This window comes from Styela clava, chromosome 12, assembly GCF_964204865.1.
Source record: "Styela clava chromosome 12, kaStyClav1.hap1.2, whole genome shotgun sequence".
Taxonomy (NCBI): domain Eukaryota; kingdom Metazoa; phylum Chordata; class Ascidiacea; order Stolidobranchia; family Styelidae; genus Styela; species Styela clava.
Window position 1 is genome coordinate 18987436 of NC_135261.1, and position 25764 is coordinate 19013199.

Consider the following 25764-nt stretch of genomic DNA (forward strand, 5'->3'; position numbering starts at 1 on the left):
TCACATTTTCATACTAAGCTAGAAATAGTTCTTCAACTAGAATTTGACATTAACTCCCTTGACATTAGCTAGTCACCAAGATGTCAACGGTGGCAATAGGATTTAAATTTTTGCGGCCGTTCAGACCCTTGTTTCATTTAGATTTTCAGACACGGTGGCAATATAAGCCTGTTTCAAGTAATTTGGAAATTTTCTTTGTTTTTAATATTCCTTCATAAATCAAATCGTCTTTTCCATCGATTAATTGTTGTAACCATAGATTTCAAATTTTTAGTACAAGAAGATGATTGAAATTTTTTCTTAGTCCTGTAGGCCGGATATTTCACTGTAAACTTTGAAAATTATTTTAATGAATGGAACACTTTTTTGAAATATCGACAAACTTTATTTAGCCACGCTATACTGTATTTGTAACGATTGTTAGCAAACTTTGCTCTCACTTAAATAACGAACCGATGAATCTGAATGAATCTGAAGAATGGACCTACAAGATGATTAAACACCATATTACTAGGATAAGATTGAAGTTTATTATTATATGTTGAGGGCGATAAGGCATATTCAAGAAATCAAAAATTTAGTTCAGCATTTACCGTAATTGACTTGTGTACGGGTGCTCCTTATACGATTTTAAAACATTTGATATTAACGTTGTATTGTATCACGCTTGAAATATGCTTACTTGGAACGACTTAAATCAGTTGTTCTCACGACGACAAGTTTTCAGCTAGAACCTAATTTGTGCTCAAGTGAACCATTAATAGATGGACACCTTAGGCACCTGTAGCTGCACCTATCTGTTAAACTTGACCAGTAAACAGTGTATAAGACTTCACTCGCCTACAACCGACACTACAGAATGCACGATTTGTTCAAGTTTTGTCAATACCTAGTATCTGCTGAATATCTACATATTTCGTACTCATTGCCACATTGTTGCCCGAGCATCTCCTAACCAACTCTTCGTTCTTAAACAGTCAGTCTCCAAACTACATTTTCTTGCCTTCCACGTGCATCCGACATACTGATACCTACATTATATATTTTGATAATGACGAAAGTAGAATTGATTATTTGTCTTAATCTCTACATCAAAGTTTCCTATATTTTTTTTCATCCCGTCTTTCTGCATCTTTTATTTCGATTGTAATTGAAGGGTGAGTCAATTGAAACACCCTATGAGTTTTACTGGAGTTTCCGATATACACTCCTATGTCCTATAATTGTAACAAATTTCACAATTACAAAGTCCCGAATAAATTCCTTAATAATGACTTATTATTGGTTTAGCATTTTCGCATCCCTGGCGCTGTGATGTTTTGATAAATACGATTTCGACTGCACCATACTTGGCAGAGGTATCGAGATAAATTCTGTAAATACAATCGTGAATTTTAGAGTAACCATTTATAATAGTGGTTGTGGTGTTGTTCTGTTGGAAAATAACACAAGAAAACGTTGAAATAAAAATTAATTAATTAGGAATAATTATTAACCTTCTACTAGGCACAATCTCGCAAGTTCAATAGAAATTTTGGAATTTTGGCGAAATTTTTTTTTTAGATGAGTGCGTTTTACATATATTGCTGAATAGAGCTCTATCATGAGTGAAGCTTTAGGGTCTAATGGTTAACAAAAAAAAAACAAGTAAAATGGCACCAGAATGACCGGCTGGAGAGGGTTTTAATACTGTATAACGATAAAGTAAAATATTCATTCCTGAGGAATTGTCTAATCGATCAATTTGATCGTCTGGCCTTGTCTATTGGTTTGCACGAGTTTAGGTTGATCATTTGTTACTTGCGAGATTTGTTACTTATTATTACCTAAGCCGTTGTATTCAGGAAATTCTTTGTCTCAGTTTTAGGAAAAGTATTTTGATGAAACAGACTGTCCAAATAGCAGCCCAATTGGGAGATAAATTCAAAGAAAGCTTATAAATACTCACTAAACTAAGGAAAGAGGGCGTGAACAGAAGTCTTTCACTTCATATGGGATAGCACTGATATCAGTGTCTGGTGTGCTATCTGTTTTACATAGGGTTTGCTCACATAATGTTCGTTCTCAGATAAGGCCTCACTTAATGTTCGTTCTCAGATAAGGTAAACATGATACATTGTTGATATTGACGTATCCTTGAGGACCCTTAGGTAATTTATTGTATGCTTCTGTACAATCAATAGGGTTGAAATTGTCAATAAGGCTTGGATGTGGGTCTTAGATGTATATCAGCATGATTCAAAGTATAATGACGTAGTTGTAAAACCGCCAATTTGAAAAGGATATACGACCTGGCGTGAAAGTTGAAAAAAAATGAATACCCACATAAGTATTTACATCCGAAAATACCTGTGCAATGACTATCATTGCTATTATCAATAAAATGCACGAAAGGTCGGGTAGAATATTAACCTTGTAGGAAGAGGTTCCTAATAACGGTAACTTCAATACGTTAGCAACTATTTCGGTTGATATATCACCTATTGTGATAGATGTTCTTCCCGCCTAGAAATTGACTTAATAACTTATATGGGTAATGTTTAGCCAAGAGCTTGGTATTAGTAGTTAGAATACTTTCAATATGTCATTCCAAATAAATGTTACTGCATACGGTGTAAATTTTTTAGTTACCTTGAAACCCTTTCAGTATTTTCTTGGATAAAACCAAGACGAGGAGAATGTTCGGAAGAATTTCTAACAGTATATTCGGAATCGATTTGGGACATTTAAGACTGAAATGGATGACCCATTAAATATGATGCGATGCTGGGAAGTTTCAGCAGTTAATTTGATTAGAGAAATTTTAATGTATATTGAGTTTGATAAAATTTATTTGTTATTGGGAACAAACAATTGACGCTATAACCCTAACGTGCATCGGCCGGTTTTAACCTGCGTTAAAGGAGGCCCCAATCTTCACAATATTAACCGATGGATTAGTCTATCATTATAGAAGTCAGTTTACTCGAATGTACCACAAAGGAGAAACAATTACTATACCATTTTGTTGATGATTTTCGACGAACATACGTTTTCAGTGCTGTATTCCATTTGTTTACGTTTATTGGCTTGGTTTACACGACGAATACAATGTTTAATATTTATATTTAAGCGAACTTCGAATAATGAAAAGTATAGGTGAAATGAGTTTGCAAAAATACTTGCAAGTGTTTAATATCCGATATATGTAGAAGTTTAGGTTACCTATAAAATTAAAGATGAACGCTCATTGTGAACTATCTGACCAAATGCATATATCTGTAAACCAGCCGGAGGAGTGTATTTGTTGACCTGAGCATCAGTTTTAATCCCAATTTTAAAATAATGTTCAAGTTATATTTATTAGTTTCAATTAATCTCAAAATGGTAGTTCCATGGATTTTTGTCAAAAGATTCATCTCCCGAAGGATCAATCAAGGCATCTAAAAGCATCAATATTTCTGTAAACGATTCACAAATACTTTACATGCAATATCGACTTAGATTTAAATATCTTATTATCAAAGGTACTTAATTGGGCGCCATCAATATTTCAGAGTTTAAAGTGCATTCGTTGAAACTACTCATGGTGGTATCAGAGGTTTAATAGCCTGGGTTCAAATTAGAGCCGTAGCCAATAATTTAAATGGGGGTATGAAATTTCCAATTGCCAAGTTAAACTGTATGTAACTGGGCCGGGAGGCGTGAATTTGTAACAGTCTTTTGAGGGTCTAAAAAGCGTTTCTATATATAATACATTTTTTTTATATTCTACAAATAGGGGCTCCAACCCGCAGCCACATGAGCACACCTCTGCTAAACAGAATCATAGAAAATAGATCAGTAACATTTTGGGAGAAGAACGTAAATCAATATTCTTTCGCTAAACTATATTTCAATTTAAGTGAACACTGGTCCCCCAAAATACATACGTGAACACTACTAAGTCCATCTTATTCATTTAATACAAGTCATTTGTAAACCCTGTGGAAATGTGTTATAAATTTAGAATATGAGCGTATGATACCATACATATTCCAACATTTTCGTTCAACAGATTGAATGTAAAAATAGACTATAATAAAGAATTATCGCTGCCGATCCTCTTTACTACTTTGCTTAGTATCTTTTTTAAGTTATTTGATAAACAGCGATAGGCCTGGCGTAACCTAAAATATGCATCGGTTATTTCTATGCTTTGTTGAACGTTAATGTGTGCAATTTAAACATTTTTGATTTGACTTTTGCAATCTTTCGCCCCAATGTTATTTAGTAGTTTGTTTTACTTTTCGTTGATTTTTAATGGGTCAATGACTTTGAATATTTTTGCCTTTGTAACGGTTTATTTTCAGCAACAAAATAAACATCTAAACGGCAAATCCACATGGAATTGTGCTCATCACAGCTCTGTTTTGCAAAACAGCATCCGCATGCCGCAAAATTGTAAATATATCGAAGTGAAGTTTAGATAGTTTCGCTCCAGATGTTTAATATTCATTGAACATTAAATCGTTTTTGATCTCTCACCAGCAGTTTCTACATATATACAACAAGCAAATTGAATTCCAAGAAAATGTTTGTAAGGTAACATAGAGCTGTAAGTTCATGATAAAATACATTTTTCCATTGTTTTCAAATTGCAAGTATTTATGCTCGGATTACTGCAAAATATTGCTATTCATGAAGTATATATATATAGTGCGTTGATTTCGATAACACTTGATAACAATCGTGACTCAATTATCTTCTGAGCTTGATAAAGAACGACAGAGCTGCAGGGAACAAATAACAGTATTAAGAATCGAACAAGAAGAATTGAAACATAATTATGAAACAGAACTTAGTAATATTCAAGACGAATGGTCTTCGAAATACCAAAAACTTCAGGATGATATGGAAAATACAATAAAAGAAGAATTGAAGGTAGGTTTTTCCCTAATCAATTTAATTCAAGAGTCTTTCTGCACACCAACACAAATGTATTTCTGGAATGTTTCGTCTAACCAAGGTCAGACTTCCTCAGACAAAGACAAGCTTGTTATAGTCATCTTCACTCTTGAACAGCATCCTTACGTTATTTGCATACAGATTCACTTGCGCATACCTCGGTTAGACGAAACGTTAGAGAAATACATTTGTGTTAGTGTGCAGCGAGACTCTTGGATTAAATTGAATAGTCATCTTTACTCTTGCTGCAGCATCCTTGCATCATACGCTTATGGATCCACTTACGCAAAGAACAAGGAACGGTAGTTTCATGTAACCCCAATTGATAGTTTTTCCCTAATACTGTTGTTTTAATACTTAGATGATGGTGACAATCCCAAGAAATTGAAATCACCTTATCAAATGGTTCTATAATATATTTTTATTTTATAAATTACATATTATAATTATAACTTATTATGGCAAAGTGAATGCATCTACCATTGTTACTATTCTTGTATTGTGATATATATACAGGGTGAACCTCAAAAAAGAACCCATAAATTTCCTAATTTCGTCTATGAAAATGAAGGAAATTTATTTACCACTTGAACTTCCATTTGTGTATGATCATACCCCAAAGTTTCAGTAATCTAGGACATTTTGCACAAAAGTTATGTTTTCTCTAGATTGTGTTCCAAATCACTTGATTTTGTTTCCTTTTCGGTCACCCCGTATAGCAAATGTGTCTTAGATTTGTGACAGGCTACAGTGTTTGCTTAGCCATTTAATAATCACAGCTTAGAAATACTAGTATCAGAAATTTGAATTGAATTTTTTTACTGTTTACCAGGAAAGAATCAAACCTTACATAAATGCAAAATCAGAAGTTGACAGCTTGACTACTGTTTTGGAAATGAAGAATCATACAATACATCAGTTGGAAGCAGAGGTAGTAAAAACCTAGAATATATTGTTCACTATATACAGGACCAAGAAGGTTTGGCCTCTTTTTCTTCTTTAGTTGTGTTTGATATAGGAAATTCATCCATAACATTCAAAATTGATTTTATTTATTATTCTGATTTCAAGTGAATACTTTACAAAATTGTCTTGTGATTTTGAAATGTATTAGAAACAGTTAATGTGTTTTTGGTCATTTCTGATATTTACCTCCAATACAAAATATCCTCAATTATTCGGAAAAGAGACTGCTATTTTTGTTCATCCCTCAAATACTATCTTCTTCATTCAAAATGTTATTGTAACATCCATCTTGATACAGAATATTATACTGGTGCTTTTACATTTCAGCTTTAGCATCAGACAATATCCTGATATTTGATTTTTATTCTACTGATATTGATGAAAACAAAGAAAATTATTTTTCTGTATTGTCTCTTGGCATTTACACACCTAAAATTGTTTCAGAATAAATAAGAATCTCATATTTTATTTTTGTCTTTCATATTTTGCAAAGATTATTCAAATTTAATAAATGTTTTGCTTTTACTACAGTGCTCTAAATATTCAACTCAAACTGATCAAGTCAATTCACTAAATTATAAGATCGACCAACTTCGACAAAAGAACGAAGACTTGTCTATGCAACTACATGAAAAAATGGATGAAACTAGGTACATTGTTTGGGGTAAAATTAGGGGGAACATTGTAATGATTAAAGTCAGGTTTATGACACCTACATTTCTTTTTTTTATATATAATAGCTCTGTTGTGTTGTCTACTGCTATTCTTGTATTCAAAAAGTAAAATTCTGGAGTTTGACTCTCAGATTTCATTTCTATTTGGCCTTGTATTTCCAAAGGATGTTGATGAGCTATACCTGACATTGGCAAACTGTGGGCCAAATCCGGCCTATTAGGTAATTCAATCTGACCCGCCTGATGCTGCCACAACCAAACTAAAACCAAATTTCGATGTTTTAGATAAAATATCGCTCGAGGAATTTGAGATTGCGATTAAATTTAGTTTTGGCACATTGAGGCTCATTGTTTCCACCTTTGGCTTTTGTGACACTGTAAATGTTGTTCATAAAATGTAACTTATTATGTCACACTTACATGGCCCGCCAGTCTTAAGTGGATCAAATCTTTGGTTCTTTGTCCAAAAACCTTGCACACACCCCTGAGCTATACGCTAGAAATTCCTCCGAAATGGCTTTTATATGCCAGACTCCCACAGTCTTGACATGAATGCTCCTGACATAGATATATGAACTTTCATTTTATAGAAATATGTCCGTGGAAAAGCAAAAATTACAACAATCCATGAGTGAGGAGCAAACTCGTTTAACAAGACTTCGATAGCATAATGAGGAATTGCAATATCGACTTGATTCACTCAGCCCTTCGCCGTCACCATCCTTTAATCCAGTCTTTACAACATCCCCTACAGTTGTCGATCCTCCTAATGCATTTGGGTCTACACCACGTAATCCTGGTTTAAAAAGAGCTGCAAATGGTAACGGCAATTCGTTATCTTATGATGATAAGCTGTGTCGATCCTTATCTTACAACTATGCGGATGAAGGAAATGCTGTGAATAACTCACTGTGAATGTGAGACGAATTTAGCCCGTTTGCCTGAGCATCAGGAACCAATGTGCACACTGCGATATAAGAAGCTGATTGGATTGAAGAAATGGATGCGGTTGTACTACATTCTGATTTATGCAATATATAGGCAATATCATTGTACTTGTATATTTAAACATAAGTCATGTGGGAATGTCAAAAATATGGTACATAAATGTGTATGCGCACCTAGCACTTTATTAATCGTCATTTTGTGTTTGTGCTGCTTATTTTGACAATCACTGGACTAAAATCAATTTCTACGTCTACGGTAAACGTGGGGAATAGGGTTTGCACTGGCATCATTGGATTTGCTAACGTCAACACTGTAAAAATAATATATGTCCGTACTTAGAAGCATGGTGCTGTTATCTGCAATATTTGAAAATTGTCAATCGTGTCATGCGGTTCATGGTATTTAATGTTTCATTTATTTTCAAATTTATATGCCTTTATGCATTGGAGTTATTTCTAAAATTTGTTTTCATATGGCTGTTTAACTTATCTAAATTACAGAATAGACTCTTCTATAAACTGCTGTTAGATTTGTTATGTAACAACTCGCTTGTACGAATGGTCTAGTATTTTGCATGTTTTGTGCAATAAATATAGCTGTAAATACTTTGCGTTATAAGCTTTTCATCCTATCAAATAAGCAAAGGGATGGATATATTCAGGTACTTAAAGTCAGCTTCGAATTAATGTTTTATTCTTGCAAAACTTCGAAAGGTTGATGCCGAGTACTATCCATATTACAATTCAATAAAACCACACATTTAGTTTACAATTAGTCTGTTGCCGTAAACAAGGAAATGTCTTTATGAGACAAAACCTTCAATTTTCTTCCGAGTACGATAACAAACAAAGACAATTTTAACCTCTGAACTCTGCCTAGGTAAGCAATGGTAGTATATTTCAAAAGCAAAACACTAAATCAGAAAAAAACATTTGGCCGTTCTGTAAATTTCGAAACATTGGAAATAAGGATTTTTAGAAGGATATTTTATTTTGACTATATTAAATGACATTGCCGATTTTGTCATTCTTTTAATGGGCAATGCAACACTAAGGATTCCCGACCGAATACACCCGCACAGGATTATGCAACGAGTCCGTTCGGAGTTTTTATTTAACACCGAAATGATCCAAGCAGGAGAATTTCAACGATCGCTTTCAGCCTTTAACAAATATTCACATCCCGGAGTCTGTACTGACTCGTGACACACTATGTTCGTTTGAGTATGAGAGGGTTAATTTATAAACTGTGAGACTAATTTATCAACGATGAGACGTTGGATAAATTAATTTCATTTGCGAATTCGTCGCTGCCGCCTAAACACTCGAAAAGGAAGAACTGACAGTGAGATAGTTCGATCACCTCAGATTGGGGTGTTGGTCGCTAAATAATCGAGCAATAATCAGCGATTATAACAACATCAGGATAGAATACGATCGACGTGTTTATACGGGGGCAGGAAAGCCTATAAGACAACCACGGCTTCTCGCTAGTTACCAGTTCATGTCGGGTGAAGGCTTAGTTAGCCAGTTATTTGTTTTAACTGCATGGACCTTGCGGTAGAAGAACCCGTAACCGACCAGCGATTACGTTGACAAATGGACTACTTAGTCTGGTGAATGTGCAGAAATTCATACCCTATTGACTGAATACGGTTTCATTTCCAATAAGCTTGCGAAAAATCAGCTTTCCTTTTATAAAGTTCAAGTTGCCCCCCTGGTTGTAACTGTTATTAACGGCGGGGCAGAGGCGTAGCCAGCATATTTTGCGCCCGGGGCAAACTATAAAATTGGCGCCCCGACCTCCACGTTTAATCAGATTTTCTATTACATTTACTTGCAAATGTAAAAACAAATTATATATGCAAATTCAAATTTATATTTACTTATATATTTTATTATTTATTCAAATATATATGTATATGTGTATTCAAATTTCAATGGAACATTCTATTTAAAATAGAAGCAAAGCTATACAATATATAGCATCCCACTCAGTTACTGTCAAAGATGATTTACATAGTCTACAATAAATTTATTTTATTTCACTGTCGGAAACTGGTTAACACATCATCAAAATCTGTTTTTTTTTTTCAATGTTTCTCTTTCAACACTTAGAAGTGCAAGATCACTGAGACGATCCTGTCCCATTGATGTACGCGAATACGACAAAATAAGTTTCAATATGCTGAAATACCGGGACAATTGAAACTGGTATTGTCAACAAAATTTGTAGAGAAATTTGCAGATTGGGTAAAACGTCGTCTCCAAATAACACAATAAAACCAAGAAGAATCAAAAAGGTTTCTGGTTGACCTTCAGTTCTGTTACTGAGCAGCATTCTGCAATCTCCAATTTCGGGGAAAAGTTCGTGGCCATTGATGTCCGTGTCGTAAAAATTTGCAAAATCTGTGCAATCTCGACGAATTGTCAAAAACGGCATTGGGGTCTTTTAGCACAGTATAATATTCTTTATGTACCTCTGCCGCAAAGTACGGTACTTTGACAACCACGAAATACAAAACCACGTATTACACAAAACATGTATTAACATCATTCAACCAAATTCCGCTGCCCTTTGTCTCCAGTACAGAACTAATATCAACTGACATCGGAGTGCGCATGCAAGAACTTATCGATACAGAACCACGTAATTAACCCCGTGCATTTTGTTACCTAACATAAGCAAATCAAATTTTGATTTGTTTCGCGGCCAGATTTTTGGCCATGTCGTCGGCAGTCGACGTAAGTGGTCTGACCAGGTGTGCAGTTTGCCATGTACTAAGACTAGATGTCTGCGCCGGTGCGATCTTGCTTGTGACCGTTTTTTTACCCTTTTTGTGAAATTTTTGCAAGCCCCATTTTGGCGCCCCTGTACCTTGGCGCCCGGGGGCATATGTACCCAATTGCCCCCTTCCTAAGCTACGCCTCCGCGGCGGAGTTCAACAAAAGCGCGTAAATTAGGGGTCTCTTGTGTATATGAACTTTCCAGCCTTCGAACACACTGAATAGACTTTCGACTTCTACGTATTGTTTGCTATTTTAGAACGTTATCGGAATATCGAACTATTCTGTTCTCGCTATGCTCATTCCAAACTTTAGTGTTTGGCGAGCTGGATAAACGGTACAGTTCTACAGAAACAACCACATTGATGACTCAATAGTTTGTCAGATAAAGAGACACGAAGATTTTCATATTTATCCCGGGAAAGGAAAGCCGACAAGGATTTAAATGTCTCAAATCATTATTATTGTGTATGTTGGTATAAATTGCTTCAACCTATTTTCTGTGTTAAACCAAACTTGCAATCGGTATTATTGTATATGTTGATATAAAATGCTGCATTATATTTCTTTGTTGGGTCCACACTAAACTGAGATATTTTCCCCTATTATAATTGTTTACATTTTTTACATGTCATTTACTTGTCTTCTATCTCACTTTGACACGCCACTGCAAACAAAAAATTTGCATTATGCCCTGTTTTGGTCAATTTGATGACCGAATGACTGATTGTTTTCCTTCAATGTGCACCACCTATGACATGGAATGAAACATTCTACTAATCAATCACATATGTGGTATCAATTAATTGAATTGGTCCAGTGTAATAAATATCTGTGAAATCCCTGTCTGAATGTGTAAACCATTTCGAATCTCTTTAAATTTTGAAACCCCACTCCATATACACAAATAAAAAATGATTTACTCTAGGATTCCCCTCCCCAATTTTATTCTCTCTTTTCGTGAATATTAGTGGAATGTTGTACCATAATATTTAGTCATCTGAAATTGTGAATCTTAATCATAATAGCGTGAAGGGGGGAGTTGACTTTGATGACCGTCTGGTCGTATCACTCCCTCTAATTTTTTTTATTATTATGATGACTGTTATTTTATTTTGGTTGATGAAAAAATAAATCTCTCTCGCTCTCTCTTTCAAAGCATACCGATATATCAATTTGGTAAAATTATTGAGTTTTGCCCACTCCTGGTATAAACCAAGTCATTACCATGTTTTAGTGTTCATCTAATTTAATGTAGAAACGGTATTTTAGGTTGGAAAAAAAGTGAAAATGTGTATTCTGATTCAGTGTATCAAATAGCCCATACCAAATTGGAAATACAAGTAACATATCGCTCAATATGTAGGTAGAAGACAGTCTATTCATTGCCTACAAAATGGAGCCATTTTATATCAGTTCTGCAGCTTGTCATGTAAGCAAAGATAAGCCCACAGCTTTTCGATATAAAATGTGACGAGGTTGGTTGATAATGCAAAACAAACATTGATTCAAGAATGAAGATATGGCCTACACAGAATAGCAAAAGTTTCGATATGATTAACAGCATATCAGTGATGTCGGAACTATACATATACGGATATAGGTATGCAAGAAACCTTGTTATGTAACTTTTAACATACTTTAAAAAATGAGTGGATTTACCTCTGGAACAAATTGCAGCAGTTTACTTGTCAGATACCTCTGCCCACTGGAATAAGATACTTTAAAACATCAAAAAGCTGTGACTTTTCCAATGCTTTGTCAATGAATTTACATACTGCAAAGGTTACATGCAAAACAATTGGTAGATGGTTTGTATTCATGATTGAGTAAGGCATGCCGGTAGTCAACCCCTTCGCTGAGCAGCATATTTTGGGTTATACCAAGCAATATCAGGTAGCGAAACATGGTCCATGATGATTGGTGGAGAAACAATAGTGCAAATTTAGACACATTCAAATTTAGAGAATATAAAGCAATATTTTACTGAAGCATTCAACTTTTCATTTTTGACTGGCTATAACCAACCCAGTGCAACTTTAACTGCACAACAAAATACAGTGGCTGATAGCTCATTTTCCCTGCAAATCCCATCTCCAAATTGTAGCATCATCACATACACAGATAAGAATGTTTCCTTCTTTTGAGAAAGCAGTTTGACGAATTGAATTTGTGCATCTAACGTTGACCAGAGGCAAGCACTTTGGTTTAGAAGTATCCATTTTCTCAAGATCCCAAACAAAGGTTTTCCCATATTGATTTCCAAGAGCAAGAAATCGCTGTCGCATATCCATTGCAAATCGCATATACCATATTTCGCAATGTTGATATTGAAGTCGACTTAGAATAGTAACATTAGTCTTTTCCATTAACTTTAAGGTGTCTATATCAGACTCGACAAACCCTGGTTTCCAGCATACAAGATGATTTTCACATGATTTTGAAAGTAAAAAGTCACCATACCATTTAACACAATCAACATAATTCCTGTGAATGTCCCTCGTGGTGAAATATGGATAATGGATATGAATGGTTGGAAAAGGTTTGTTATATTTTGAGCCATCATATTTTTCCGAAGCTTCCATAGCGAGCTCTATGATTGATTGATCTAATCGCCAAATTTTCAATGAATGATCCATCCCACATGACACAATTTTAGTTCCAGTGATATCAAAATCGCAACTCAAAACCTCATCTCTGTGACCTTCCACCCCTCCAAAAACGCAAACCAACGTGTCAGTTTTTATATTCCACATACGCAAAGAATGGTCTTTTGAAGCACTCAACAGCAAATTTAGCTTTGTTGGATGAAATTTCAATTCATTCACTGCATTACCGTGACCATGGTAATGCTTCGCACACTGCTTTGTGATAATGTTGAATACTCTTATCACTCCTCTTGACCCAGCAAATGAAAGAATGGGGTGACCAGTTGTTGTATCAAGACTCCAAGCACAGGTATAAAATGTTTCATCATGGTCGGGATCTTCATAGGCTTGTAGGAGTTTTATGTATCCGTTTTCGCAACATTCGTAAATAGTTGCACGATTGCTTCCAACAGTAGCAAACATTTGGGGTTCATTTTCACCCATGAATTGATTGAAACTAACGCCAAACAAGGGTTTTCCATGGTCCTCCTGATTTAAAAAATGGTGTAATACAATCACTATAATTATTTGATACACTTACAAAAGAATGGGATTTACATATTTATCCCAGGGGAGAAGTAAGTCGATTGGGATTAGCCAGTTTATTTATTTCAGATGCATGGACTTGATGGTGGAGGAAGCCGTAACCGATCAGCCAGCAGTTTAGTGAACGACTATACGGCAGTGAGGAGTCCAGCAATCCTCTCGCACATACTTATTCCCCATAAGATTTGAACCTGCAAACCCACGCAGAATAATCAGAGGTGCGATGGCGATTGTATTCTCAACATTTAGCACGATGCACCATCATGGTTTAATTCGAAAAATTGCGACAAATATTAATATATACAGATATATAAACAGTGCAACAGTCAGACAGTAATACTGTATCATATGAACTGCAGTCCTACCAATCATACTCCTGTACTCAGCACCTAGGGACATTATGGGATCTCGTATAGTTTAGTACCTAACGTACTTCTAGACCAGTCTGGATTTCATGGCCTTTTCGAACGAGAAATCGGGCGTGCAATCAGAAATTCCCGCGTGCAAATAAGAATTTCTGGCGTGCAATTATAGCTCACGGCGTGCAAAACAACTGCGCCCGCTAAACTGATTTCGACCTAAGATACCTCTCAATACATCCGCGTAAAAATAAGTTGGATCATAGCAAAAATGGACGTTTGACCTTTGACCCCCAAAACATCATTTCGGGATTCCTATCATTCAACACGATATGGTGATTTTTGCTTCGCATTTTTCGATCAGGCCAAATCTTGCAAGCAAGTATTAGTCGACAATTGTAAAGTTATAATTTTTTGGCATCTTTATATTACTAGATTAGTGATTTAAAAACTATTTAAACCGATTTACATTGGTGAGCAATTGCAAATTTTCGGCGTGCAAAATTGAATTCGCTCGCGTGCATTTTTGTGGAGCGCTAGCGCCCTCGGGCGTGCATCTGCCATGGAATCCAGTCTGGCTTCTAGAGGGCGTAGCATAACAATTTTTTGATATGTCAATCCTAACCCCCATCTGACTAGCCTATGCCATCCAAAAATTATGTCACTACGACATAACAATCACGTCATAGAGCTTGCCAAATACTGAAACATACGTGAGATCGCCCGAAATGGCATCGGCGCCGGCGCCTCTCATATTGGGATCGTTGCGACGAGAAAACGAGAGAGATAGCTTGCTCGATTTCGGGTGCTCGTATGCGCACCTTGGATGACAGTTCGTATAGTTTGAAGGGCTCTATTACGTCACTGTGACGCCATAGTGACTTAATTTTTGGATGGTGTAGTCAGGTGAGGGTTAGGATTGACACATGAAAAAATTGTTATGCTATGCCCACTACAGCACTAGACTGCTAGAAGTAGACTATGTTAGGTACGAAACTACATGAGACCCCATTATGGCCAGGTACGGTTATAGAAATACAAATTTCAGTTATCGAATTTTTTCAATTAGCTCACTTTGTATTTTTTTTATTGCTGTATTAGAGAGGCACACATTCAGACACTGCACCCTAATTCAGTAATTGGGAATGGATAGGATAGGATAGGATTTACATATTGATCCCGGGGGAGAGGAAAGCTGTAATGGTGATGTTATTGACTTAACAAAATACCGACCTTCAACGAATTGACACACTTGAAAAGAGATTTTAGAATTTGCTTTTTATGAAATTTCCCTCGGCCTTTGAATCTTCTTTTTGTGGTACCGGCACCGCTTCCGTGACTAACGCCGGAACTTAATTCGGAATCATTATCATCAGAGTTATTGTCCATGTCGTTACTTGCAACTGATGCGTCTTCTGTGTTATCATCATCTACTTCCATTTCGCTCTTCCTTTTAACTTTTTCCATTTTGATTTTCATCGGTGTTTCAGTCAGCAGTACCGTAACATTACGAGCACACAAACGCTCTGCCAAGTTAACGTTTTATAAAACGCGCGAACCGGCTTTGCGCAGAAAGAATCCGTGCACTGCCAGTAGTAGTGTATCGCAAGAGTCTAATCTGGTTATATTCCATGTGATAAATTTTAAATTTCAGGAATGATTTCGAATGTTTCATCTAAAAATTAGTATTTTTTTCTATATCAAATTCAGGGACACACAAATATAGATTACATACAAAAAATTTCATATTTCATTTTTTACGGTACCAGTTACAGTGCAGTACTTGGCTTCATTCTGTTTATACAATGCGCATTTTTATTATATATGGCAAAAAAAACAGTGATTACCCAAGAATGTATTTTTAGAGTAGTAACTTATCTATATAATTTGGTCCCTTCCTGTATCTGTGTATGTAGTGATTTAGGTAAAAAAATTACCATTATCTTTTGCCATCTGGTGTTTCGAAAAAATTAGTCGCATCAGCTGAATATTAATATCATTATGTAGCCTACTGTTAATTAATACCTTTTATTTAATTGTTGTAATTAAATAAATTGTTGTAATTTTAATGTTGTAATTTTCAGGTGCCATGAAATTAGCTATCATCAGTGTTGATGATGGCTAATAATGCCTTGTCGAGTAACGTCCCTAATAATTGAATATGCTATCTGTATAGTGCTAACGTGTCGCAGTTGCGCCACTCGCTAGTATGTTCTGTTGCTGTAAGCATCTTATGTTGTGTGTTATGCTGGTGTAATAAAGAAGTGTAAGCGTATTCAGTTGAACCCTTATTCTATAATAGCTTGGGTGTAGAACTTAACATATAACCAAGACATTATTAACAATCAGTACTGTTTAAATGTTGTGCACATATAGAATTGTTTAAGGTCTTTCAAAATACCTGTCATAATTTATTTTCAGCATGTTTTGCAAATTGTAGTAGCTAGTTTAGTGTACCGGATTCTAGGGGTCAATTTGCTTCTATTGGAAGTTGTCTTCAATTTTAGGGTCCTTTAGTGTTTTTATTGTGTATATGGTTTTTCTTGCATTGTGCTGCCTGGTGTTTGTTGTTTTTATTGTATGCTTTCCGTTTTGTTGGAGTATTTGGTTGTATTGAGGTTGATAATTATTAAATAGAACAAAATAGTATAAATTGAAGTGAATATTGAGAGGAAACTTGACGTCAGATCATAATGGAAGATATTCTGAACTTGGATAATTATTACATAGACTGCCGGTACGCTACAAAAGTATAAATATAGTCAAGGTTTGCATACGTCCTTATTTTTGAGATTTTTCCTTCAATCATAACATGAATATCAAGCAAAGAGCACAGATGGCAATGAATGTCAATGTGCTATATTCCCAACAGGTTCAATTCCAAAAGTGGCAAGTTTGGTTCGGTCTGTGGCATATGCCTCCTAATATTTCCGTCAAATGTATTTGCGTGTTGTGCAATTTTTCCCCTGCCAAAACGATTTCCTGAGATTTTTCTAGTCACCTTGGTTGTTTATTTGACCCTACCCATCACGGCCACTCTTGCAAGTTAAAAAGAATCTTGACTTGCGATTAGATGTTTGAATCTTCATTATCATAGAGTTGGCCGGTTAGTGAAAAACACTAAGCGCTAACCCAGTGGCGGCGCGTCAATAGGGCCAATCGGGGCAATGCCCCGGTTGTTTTTTCGGTATGATAAAAAATATTCGAAAAATACCTCAATATCGGTTGCACAGACTGTCTACACTAGCCATATTCTCCCGACATGGTTCATTTTTCGCTCGCAAAGCCTTCGCCGAACGTCGACGGGGCGACGCCGATTTTGCCCCGGTTGCTCATTGTATATCGTATTCTCTCTTTTATCTTCCACTCGCCGCGTTTGTCTCGTTTGTTTTCTGTTTCTTTTACTAAATCATCGGGGCCGATCGGGGCTAGCCCCGAAATTATGACGACACAATGCCGACGTTTCTTACAACAACGTGTTGACATATTCACGCATTCCTTCTCGTTCGTTGGTTGCTTGAAGAGTTGATAGTTTCCTCGTCTTCGTTTTTGTCGCTTGTTTCGCTATTTGAATCAGTTAGAGACCTTTAGTCCATTTGCTTTCGATTTTCCACATTCCTTTTGAGCTCCTCACTTCTTTCCGGCTTCGCATTTCTTAGCCTTAGACCTCATAATGAATAAGGTTGATGCACTACTTCGCACTCCGTTTTCGCAGCTGCCGCTGGAACAAAAACTAGAGGTTCAACGTTCTGGGCCTTATCAACCAAAAAATTGTTCACTGGAACAATCCCATGACGGAGGAAAGCGTCGGCGTACATTCTGCGCAGAAACTTGGTATAAAAAACACGAATGGTTGTGTTACAGCGAGGACAAAAATGCACTTTTTTGTTTTTATTGCCTACTTTTTGCTACCGCCCGTGACTCACGTTGGTGTAAATTTGGTTTTAGAGATCTTAAACATCTTTCCGAGCGTGCCAGGGATCATCAATCTTCTATGGAGCATCTGAACAATGCAGTAAAATACTGAACATTCGGAAATGTTAATATTGCAGCACAGTTGGATGAAGGACGCGCGGTTTCTATTCGTCGGCACAACCAAAACGTCGAGAAAAACCGCCATGTTCTCGGTCGATTGATAGATGTTTTGAAGTTCATTGGTTGTCACGAGCTGTCCCTCCGTGGGCACGATGAACGGGCTGGCTCTTCTAATAGAGGGGTATTTTTGGATATGGTGGAATACACCGCATCCCTAGATACAGTATTGAGAGATCATCTTGATGCCGCAACTGTTTCGAAAGGGACATCTAAGGATATCCAAAATGATTTGCTCGACTCAATGTATAAAGTTTATTTACAACATTTGGCTCTGGAAATTGAGAATTGCCAGTTCCTTTCGATTCAGTCTGACGAGACAACTGACATCACGTGCGTTTCCCAACTGGCTGTGATTTTTCGGTTTGTGAAAGATGGTAAACCTACCGAGAGATTTCACAGCTTTGTACCAATCGTTGATCGCACGGCTTGCGGGATATCGGCTGTACTGAAAGAAGTGTTACAGCCTTACAACGCGAAGTCAAAATTGATAGCTCAAACTTATGACGGCGCGGCAGTCATGAGTGGGTCGAAACATGGTGTTCAAGTTTATATAAAAATAGATTTTCCTCATGCGCATTTTTTACATTGTTATGCACACCAATTAAACCTTGTTACTGAAAATATGTGTCTTGATACCCCTCTCGTCCGTATATTTTTTGCAAATGTTTCGGGATTTTTTTCCGTTTCGCCGAAGCGCTCTGACCTCCTTCGCCAGATATGTAGCCGCCGTCTCCCAGCTTGTGCACCAACACGTTGGAACTTCCAATCACGCGTGGTGCAGGGCGTGTCCGAAATTAGGTCTGAGCTCATTGAGTGTTTCAATGGCATTCAGAGCTCTCCGGTTTGGGACGAACGCTCTGTGAGGTAGGCGGCAGGTCTAAAGCGTCTGCTAGAAGATGGTGAGTTTTCATTTTTTCTCGCTTTTTTCTCCACAATATTCTATCACGTGGATGTATTATACGGCGCATTGCAGTCAAGGCTAATGGATGGAGCGTCTGTGCAGTCGTGTATTTCAGACTTCTGCGATGCTGGATCTCGTATCCGGGAAACAATAAAACGACGACACATGGAGTGCTTCTTTACGCCGCGGGCAAACAACGCAGCGTTTGATTTTGTCTGCAAAGGAATGCTGTGACATTCTGGTGAATCAAATAGGCGATCGTCTGCGCACTGAACACCTTGCCGCGTTCTCTTTGATGAACCCCAAAAATTTTTCAAAATTTGCACGTCAATTTCCCATCCATTTGTTGGCTACTGTCTCCAAATTTTACCCCATGATAAACGTGGGTAAATTGGAAAATGAATTGCGATGTATATACACCAATCAAACTTTTTTGAACATCACATCAACTTGCGCGCTCTATGGGTTCCTCATAGATAACACTCTAGTAACTACCTTTGCGGCGTCTGCAAAATTTCTGGACATCATTTTGACGACGCCTATTTCTTCCGCCGACGCAGAGCGAACATTCAGCACGCTGAAGCGTATTAACCGTATCTCAGAAACACAATGAAGCAAGATAGATTAAATTCCTTGGCTGTTTTATCCATTCACAGAGACGTTATTTCTGGGATGCATGACTTTAATCAGCGCGTTATTGAGCATTTTGCTTCCAAGAAACCGCAGCGTGTTGCATATATGTTCAAGCAGTAGAAGTCTAGCAGCATATATATCTGTGAGTGAGCGACGCATGTCCTTATCTTTGCATTATCTTTCCTTTCTTCATAGTAACGTTTTAAACCTTATTTTAGGTTTTGTCTGCTTTCCCGAAGTTTCTGTTAATATGTCATTGTATTTATCTGGGTAAATATTGCCTTTCCTTTTGAAAGAAGTTTCAAAATAAACTATGTCTATATTTATTAATCCCTTGACTTGGACTGGTTTTAAAGACACTTTCTTATCGTTAAAAATTGTCGCTTTTGCCGATTGGTTGTTACCGATGGAATGGGTTTTATACTCATAAAATGATGATTGGAGAACTTACAGCGCTCATCCTGTCCCCGTAGATGGGGGTGACTTGGTCCCGCAGTAGCTTGCCCCGTAAGTTCAATCCCGCGCCGCCACTGCGCTAACCACTGTTTACGTGGGAGAAACAAAACAAAATAGAAACTCGAAGCAAGGAACATAAGCGAGATGTTAAACAAAAAATATTTGAGAGTTTGACCCTCTTTAGATATGCCATTTAAACAGATCACAGTAGAAAACGAAACAAACTACAGGAAAAGACGATTTGAATAGAAGAGCCTAATGAAACAAGGTTTACAAATTATTTTCAATAGAATTAGCTGCTTTTCAATTTTATTATGTACGGGAAAGTCTCTGGACGGAGTCTCTGCCTCCACGCATGCGCGACAATAAACTGATATACCGCTTTCCTTATCCTCGTTATTGGATGAACAATATATTTACCGTTTAATATTCCGCAAACCGCGAGATATTTACCGCAAAACAAGAACCGACGGAAAAAGTCAGCATGCAATTGATAACTATTGCGCGTTGTCAGACTCTGGCTAAGATAATCAATCAATCATTTATTTTTTCTCCTCTGATTAAAACATGAAAAAACATAGAAAATTCAGACAGGGCAACAAGGTGCAGAAAAAACAAGGAGGTTGAGCATAGCCTAAAATAAGGTTAAAAAAGTACATGAATACGCGCCCATCCACCTGATAGAAAAAGCCTTTAAAAGGAGTAAAACATATAAGCACGGATGCTTATTTTAATCAACATGCGGGCGGTCTTTGCACATCGTAAGTGCCGACTTCGGGTCTTTGGATAGACCGGAATCTATATAGACGGGACACAATGAAAACGTATCGAACGCGCCACTCTCAGCCCCTTTATCCACAAACAAGAAACATGCATAAATCAGCTTCTTTTTTATACACTTGGCAAAGAACAGCGGTTTTCTTAAATGAATAAAACACAATTGATTAACTTAAGTCACAATACATATAACAACAACAATGGTCAAAATTCTTACCAAACGTTATAACACATAAGTAAACAGTCTAAAATGCGGACAAATATCTGTGGCTGTTACGCGCCGAATACGTGATACAAAAATGACAACAAGGAAAACGCTACACCATACAACAGATAAAACTTTAGGCTACAACTGAAAGAAAAAAGGATAATATTGGGTCTACTATAATTGGGTACAAGACAGCGCACGATGCACTGCATGTACGACCAATTGGTAAACATCGTTTACAATGTAACATACCCCCACGCGAATATATGACCCAGTGTGTATATTCTAACAAATTAAACGTTGTAAATGAAACAATAATCCGTACCACCATTTTTTGTCTTCTAGAAATAGACACAGTTTAGTAATACGTCGTTTGCCAACATTTGTGCCAGTTTTCACTAATACTGAGCGGACCAGTCCATGTTTGTCTGGGAAGGTATTTATAACCCTTCCGACAGTCCATCGACCGCGAGGAATTGATTCATCAACTAACAGAACCACATCGTCGACTTCGAAGTTGTCACGTCCTTTCGTCTATTTTGATCTTTGTGTTATTGTTGGCAGGTACTCTTTTATTCATCACGTCAGAATTCATCTGCCAGATATTGTACCTGGAACCATCGTTGCCGAACGTAGAAATCACGCTTCGTGAACCCACACGGTGATACATTTGGTGACAATATAACGAGTAGCAGATGCAGCGCTGGATTAACCCTTAAACAATAATATATGCACCACAGAGATTTTTATAGCAAAATTTTCGATAGTGCATCGGTGTTTAATAAAATTTACGAGTTGGTCAGACGACTCGGACTTCAAAATGTTCACTTATTTTTCCTCTTCAAGTTTCATTTTAACTTCTATTATTATTGCTTGTAGGTTTGCGAACCATCTCCAAAAAATCATGGAGAATAAGAAAAAAATTTGGCCTGCAATCAGTAATGACCACTGGAACTTACTGACTGGACAAGAATGTATCTGTGAATTGTTTCGTTAAAATGTTGTTGTTGCTCTTCTTAGTGTTCTCCTTGTTATATATATATTGCATTTTTGTTTTGGATAAATCGCTTGACTCTTCAACTATTGGACTAATTGATTTTTGGTTAAGGATTGTTGTTGGCGCTAGAACTAGGCTAATCATTACTTATCGATCTTAAGACCTGAGTAAATGTTTCATGTTTTTTTCAAGATTTATTCAAATCATACAATTCAGATTTAAAGCCTGCCTAATTTTTAGTCATGGTTTAGTGATTTCAAGATTTTGATATTTCCTCAAAAGGCCTTGCCAAGTATTCATGTAATATCTCAACAGCGAAAAATATATATTCTCCAATCATCAATGTTACACGACTGCTAAAACTTCAGTATATATATAATTTGCAATTTGTTCCGAATCCGATTCTTCGATCGCCTGGAATTGGCCATTTTGATGGTACCGTTGCGAATAAAATTTATCACACTACTCTTGGAGTGAAATAATAACTTTCGCTTACTGCAAAAGGTATTGTGGGATCGTTTGTCAGTCAACACCGCCAAGATACTCGAGAATCGGTAAGTTGGGCATGTTCCGCCTCTGAGCAGATGGTTAGGTCCATTATCACCGGAGTTATTGATTCTACTTCAAGTAGTAGTGTTTCCAACTTCTCGCGAGTAATCGATTGACCTGTCAACAATACAGATAGAATTCGTTTAGTTGATTTAATCATTCTTTTGAAAACGCCATGGGGGATTAGGATATAATTTCTTTCAATATTTTAAAACACATAAATTTTCTACCTAGGGAAAATTTGAACGGATTTGTTCATAAGATGAACGAAATATCAGTTTTTGTCTCAGTTCCATTTTGTGTTTGACTATTTTTGATTGCATAGCAGCACTCGCTTCGACTCTATATGCCGAAACCACAATTCGCAGCATGGCTAAATAATTTAGCTCAAAAACAGCGCCCCTTTTATCATTATAAATTTCCATATATTACATTACATAATTATTATGTTACATATTTTCGAAAACATAATGAATGCACACCATGGGTCACAGGTACTTCATCGAACAACTCCATGTATTAGGTAGGCCTAACTTGCATAATCAAACACCGTTGAGTTAATATAAAGTAAATTGCTGGTTCTGGTTTTACAGGGCACAGAGAAAGTGCCGATAATGTTTGCTCAAAGTTAAATATGAATGAATAAAACTAAAGTATATTCGACCAAAACATCTTTGAATAGCAAAGAGGAAGAAAGAAGATAAATTCTGACTTGTTTATGTTTTCGAAATTGATACCGAGGTTTAATTTTAACCCGCAGAAGAGCAACATAATTTATTACGGGACGCGACTGTTGAACAACGGAAACAACAATGAAAAATGAATAACTTCACATTTCCTCGCCAATGAAGACTATGAAGCATAACTATTAATCATATTTCTTTCAAGAATAAGGACTCGATTATTTTATTACTTATCGATCTTAAGATCGGTCTTAAGATCGGTAAGTATGTTGATAGGTATTTGTCTGTTTGTCTGTTTATCTGTTGGATGAACGCGATATCTCACGACGGCAAGCTTGAATCTGCCCCAAATTTTGCATGTGCATTCATCATATCTCTGACCAAAAGCCTATTGATTTTGGATGAATTATGTCGTATAATTAGCGAGTTATTAACTAATTACCGATCTAAGATCGATAAGTCTTCGGTCTCCGACCGATATTCTCGTTTTTAATTTCATAACTACAATTCATAGTTGCTAGAAGTTATTTAAACCGGGGAATAAAAGTTTGAATTGATTTATTACTTATCGATTTTAATCGGCAAGTATGTTGATAGGTATTTGTCTATCTGTCTGTCTGTTAGATGCACGCAATATTTCACGAAAGCGAGATTGAATCTGCTCCAGACTTTGCATGTGCATTCATCATATCTCGGACCAGAAGCCTATTGATTTTGGGCGAATATGGTCGTATAATTAGCGAGTTACTAATTAATTAGTGATGGGACACAAGGTGTCACTATGGATTAAGAGCGCTGTTTTGGGGGATCCCCTAACTTTCGATCGATAAGTCTTCGGTCTCTGACCGATATTCTCGCTTCTATATTGTTCAATTGTCTTTCAGTACACCAAGTCTTGCAGAATTAAAAGTAACAATATTATTCTATTAGCATAACAAGGTAATTCACTGCAACATTCATACCGATGCAAAATATCAAAATCCGTTATATTCATACACCACATAAAATTTAGAAAGCGAGTTTAGCGAGACAAAATGAAGCAAATAATTTTGGATAGAATACACATATTTGAGAAATTTGTGATAAACGGGCGATATCGCTTGCGTATGAGTTTCACACACGGGCTGTGATTTGTAATATTTGCAAACGTCTTTTACAAGATAGGTTTTCCGTATTTATACATTTACTAATTTTTTTTAAATGTGGCGAGGGAGTTTTCTAAAATCTCACATTTTTGCATTAGTGATGGAGGCTTTCTACAAAAGTTTCGTTACGTGACCATTGTCAGCTATTTGTCAGATGCATGAACTTCATGGTGGATGAAGACGCAACTGACCAGCGGTTACGTTATTCGCCATTCGATGGAGAGGTGTCCAGCAATTCTCTCGCACATAATTATCACCAGCTCATCGAAGGAACGGTGGCAAGCGTATTCATAACGCTTATAACGATGCCCCATACCGCCGATTTTCGCAGTATTGCATGCCTATTGATGTTGATACGCATTGTGGAGGAAAGCAATTTATTCATTACATTCTTTATAATTCACCGTAGAAATATTTCCGTTCATTGTTCGATATTAGTTAGAATCTCTTCTGCAAATTATGCTTTTAAACGTTTCCTTATCCAGTGTATTCAAATCATTGCAAGAAGGACGTAATGGTTTCATATCCTAAATGCAAGTGAAAAGTTTCTTTACCAAATTGAACACATTTCAGTCGCCAAAGACTATGTTCATGATAAGATATGTATTGGAATCAAATCTTTTATACAAAAATATTTCCTGAATATTATGTTCATTTTAGATTTTTATATTGTGATAGTTTTGATGTTTTCAACCATGTATACTGCAAGAATTATTTTTAGCATCAAATTAAAAGGTAACGTATGCTCGTAAACAAAAACACATGACATGACCTATCGATTCATACATCCATGCTTGCAGACTAACCCACAATCATATGGTATTAGTAGTGTTTTCTAGCTCATATTTTTCTAGACCCATTGTGGGTCTATAGATCGTGATGCGAATTTACTACACGAAGGCGAAGTGGATCTATGGATTGTTTTGTTAAATTGTTGTTGTTGATATAGGTATTCTTCTTTATATTCTTGTGGTTGTTGTCATTATTGTTATGGTAAAAACCCGCTTTTTTCTATATATACTGGACCAGTTACTTTGAAGTGTTCGGTGGTTGAGGATTTTTTTTTGCTAGAAGACTATTTCTTTTATTCATTAAAAAAAAATTGCGAGCTCTATGGTATTCGTTTTCACTTTGACGTTTTGTGTGATGACGTCATCGAAAAGTGCGCACCGTATGGCGGTTTCGCGATCGCATTTCAGAGATCTGTAGGTCAGCGAAGTCGGGAGTTTTTTGATATAGAAGACTCCCGGTACTGTAAAAGATTTGTACTGTAAAACTTTCAAATTATCAGCTGTTAGAAACGAAAATGTCCTTCTTTTTTGTCTGTTTTTTCCAAATTTTATTTGAGCTCATTGATGGGAAATGACTATTGCACATTTTATTTTAAAGATCTAAAGTCTTAAAAAACTTCTTAATGGATTTTGGTTATGAATAAAATAGCGTTTTGCAGCTTATTTCTGGATTAAT

General features: G+C 36.5%; 2 protein-coding genes across 2 annotated transcripts; one reads left to right on the plus strand and one right to left on the minus strand.

Annotated features, from left to right (window-relative positions):
* The first annotated feature begins 4712 nt into the window (after positions 1-4712).
* On the plus strand, positions 4713-8119 carry LOC144430543 (uncharacterized). Its single transcript, XM_078118549.1, has 4 exons — positions 4713-4902; positions 5759-5857; positions 6424-6542; positions 7157-8119. Exons 1-4 carry the CDS (start codon positions 4873-4875, stop codon positions 7230-7232), a joined length of 324 nt encoding a protein of 107 aa, XP_077974675.1. The 5' UTR covers positions 4713-4872; the 3' UTR covers positions 7233-8119.
* A 3099-nt stretch (positions 8120-11218) lies between these two features.
* On the minus strand, positions 11219-15416 carry LOC120330024 (polycomb protein eed-like). The gene is made up of 2 exons (XM_039396839.2): positions 15087-15416; positions 11219-13437 (listed from the first exon to the last, which is right to left on the minus strand). Exons 1-2 carry the CDS (start codon positions 15330-15332, stop codon positions 12373-12375), a joined length of 1311 nt encoding a protein of 436 aa, XP_039252773.1. The 5' UTR covers positions 15333-15416; the 3' UTR covers positions 11219-12372.
* Between the last annotated feature and the right edge of the window lie 10348 nt (positions 15417-25764).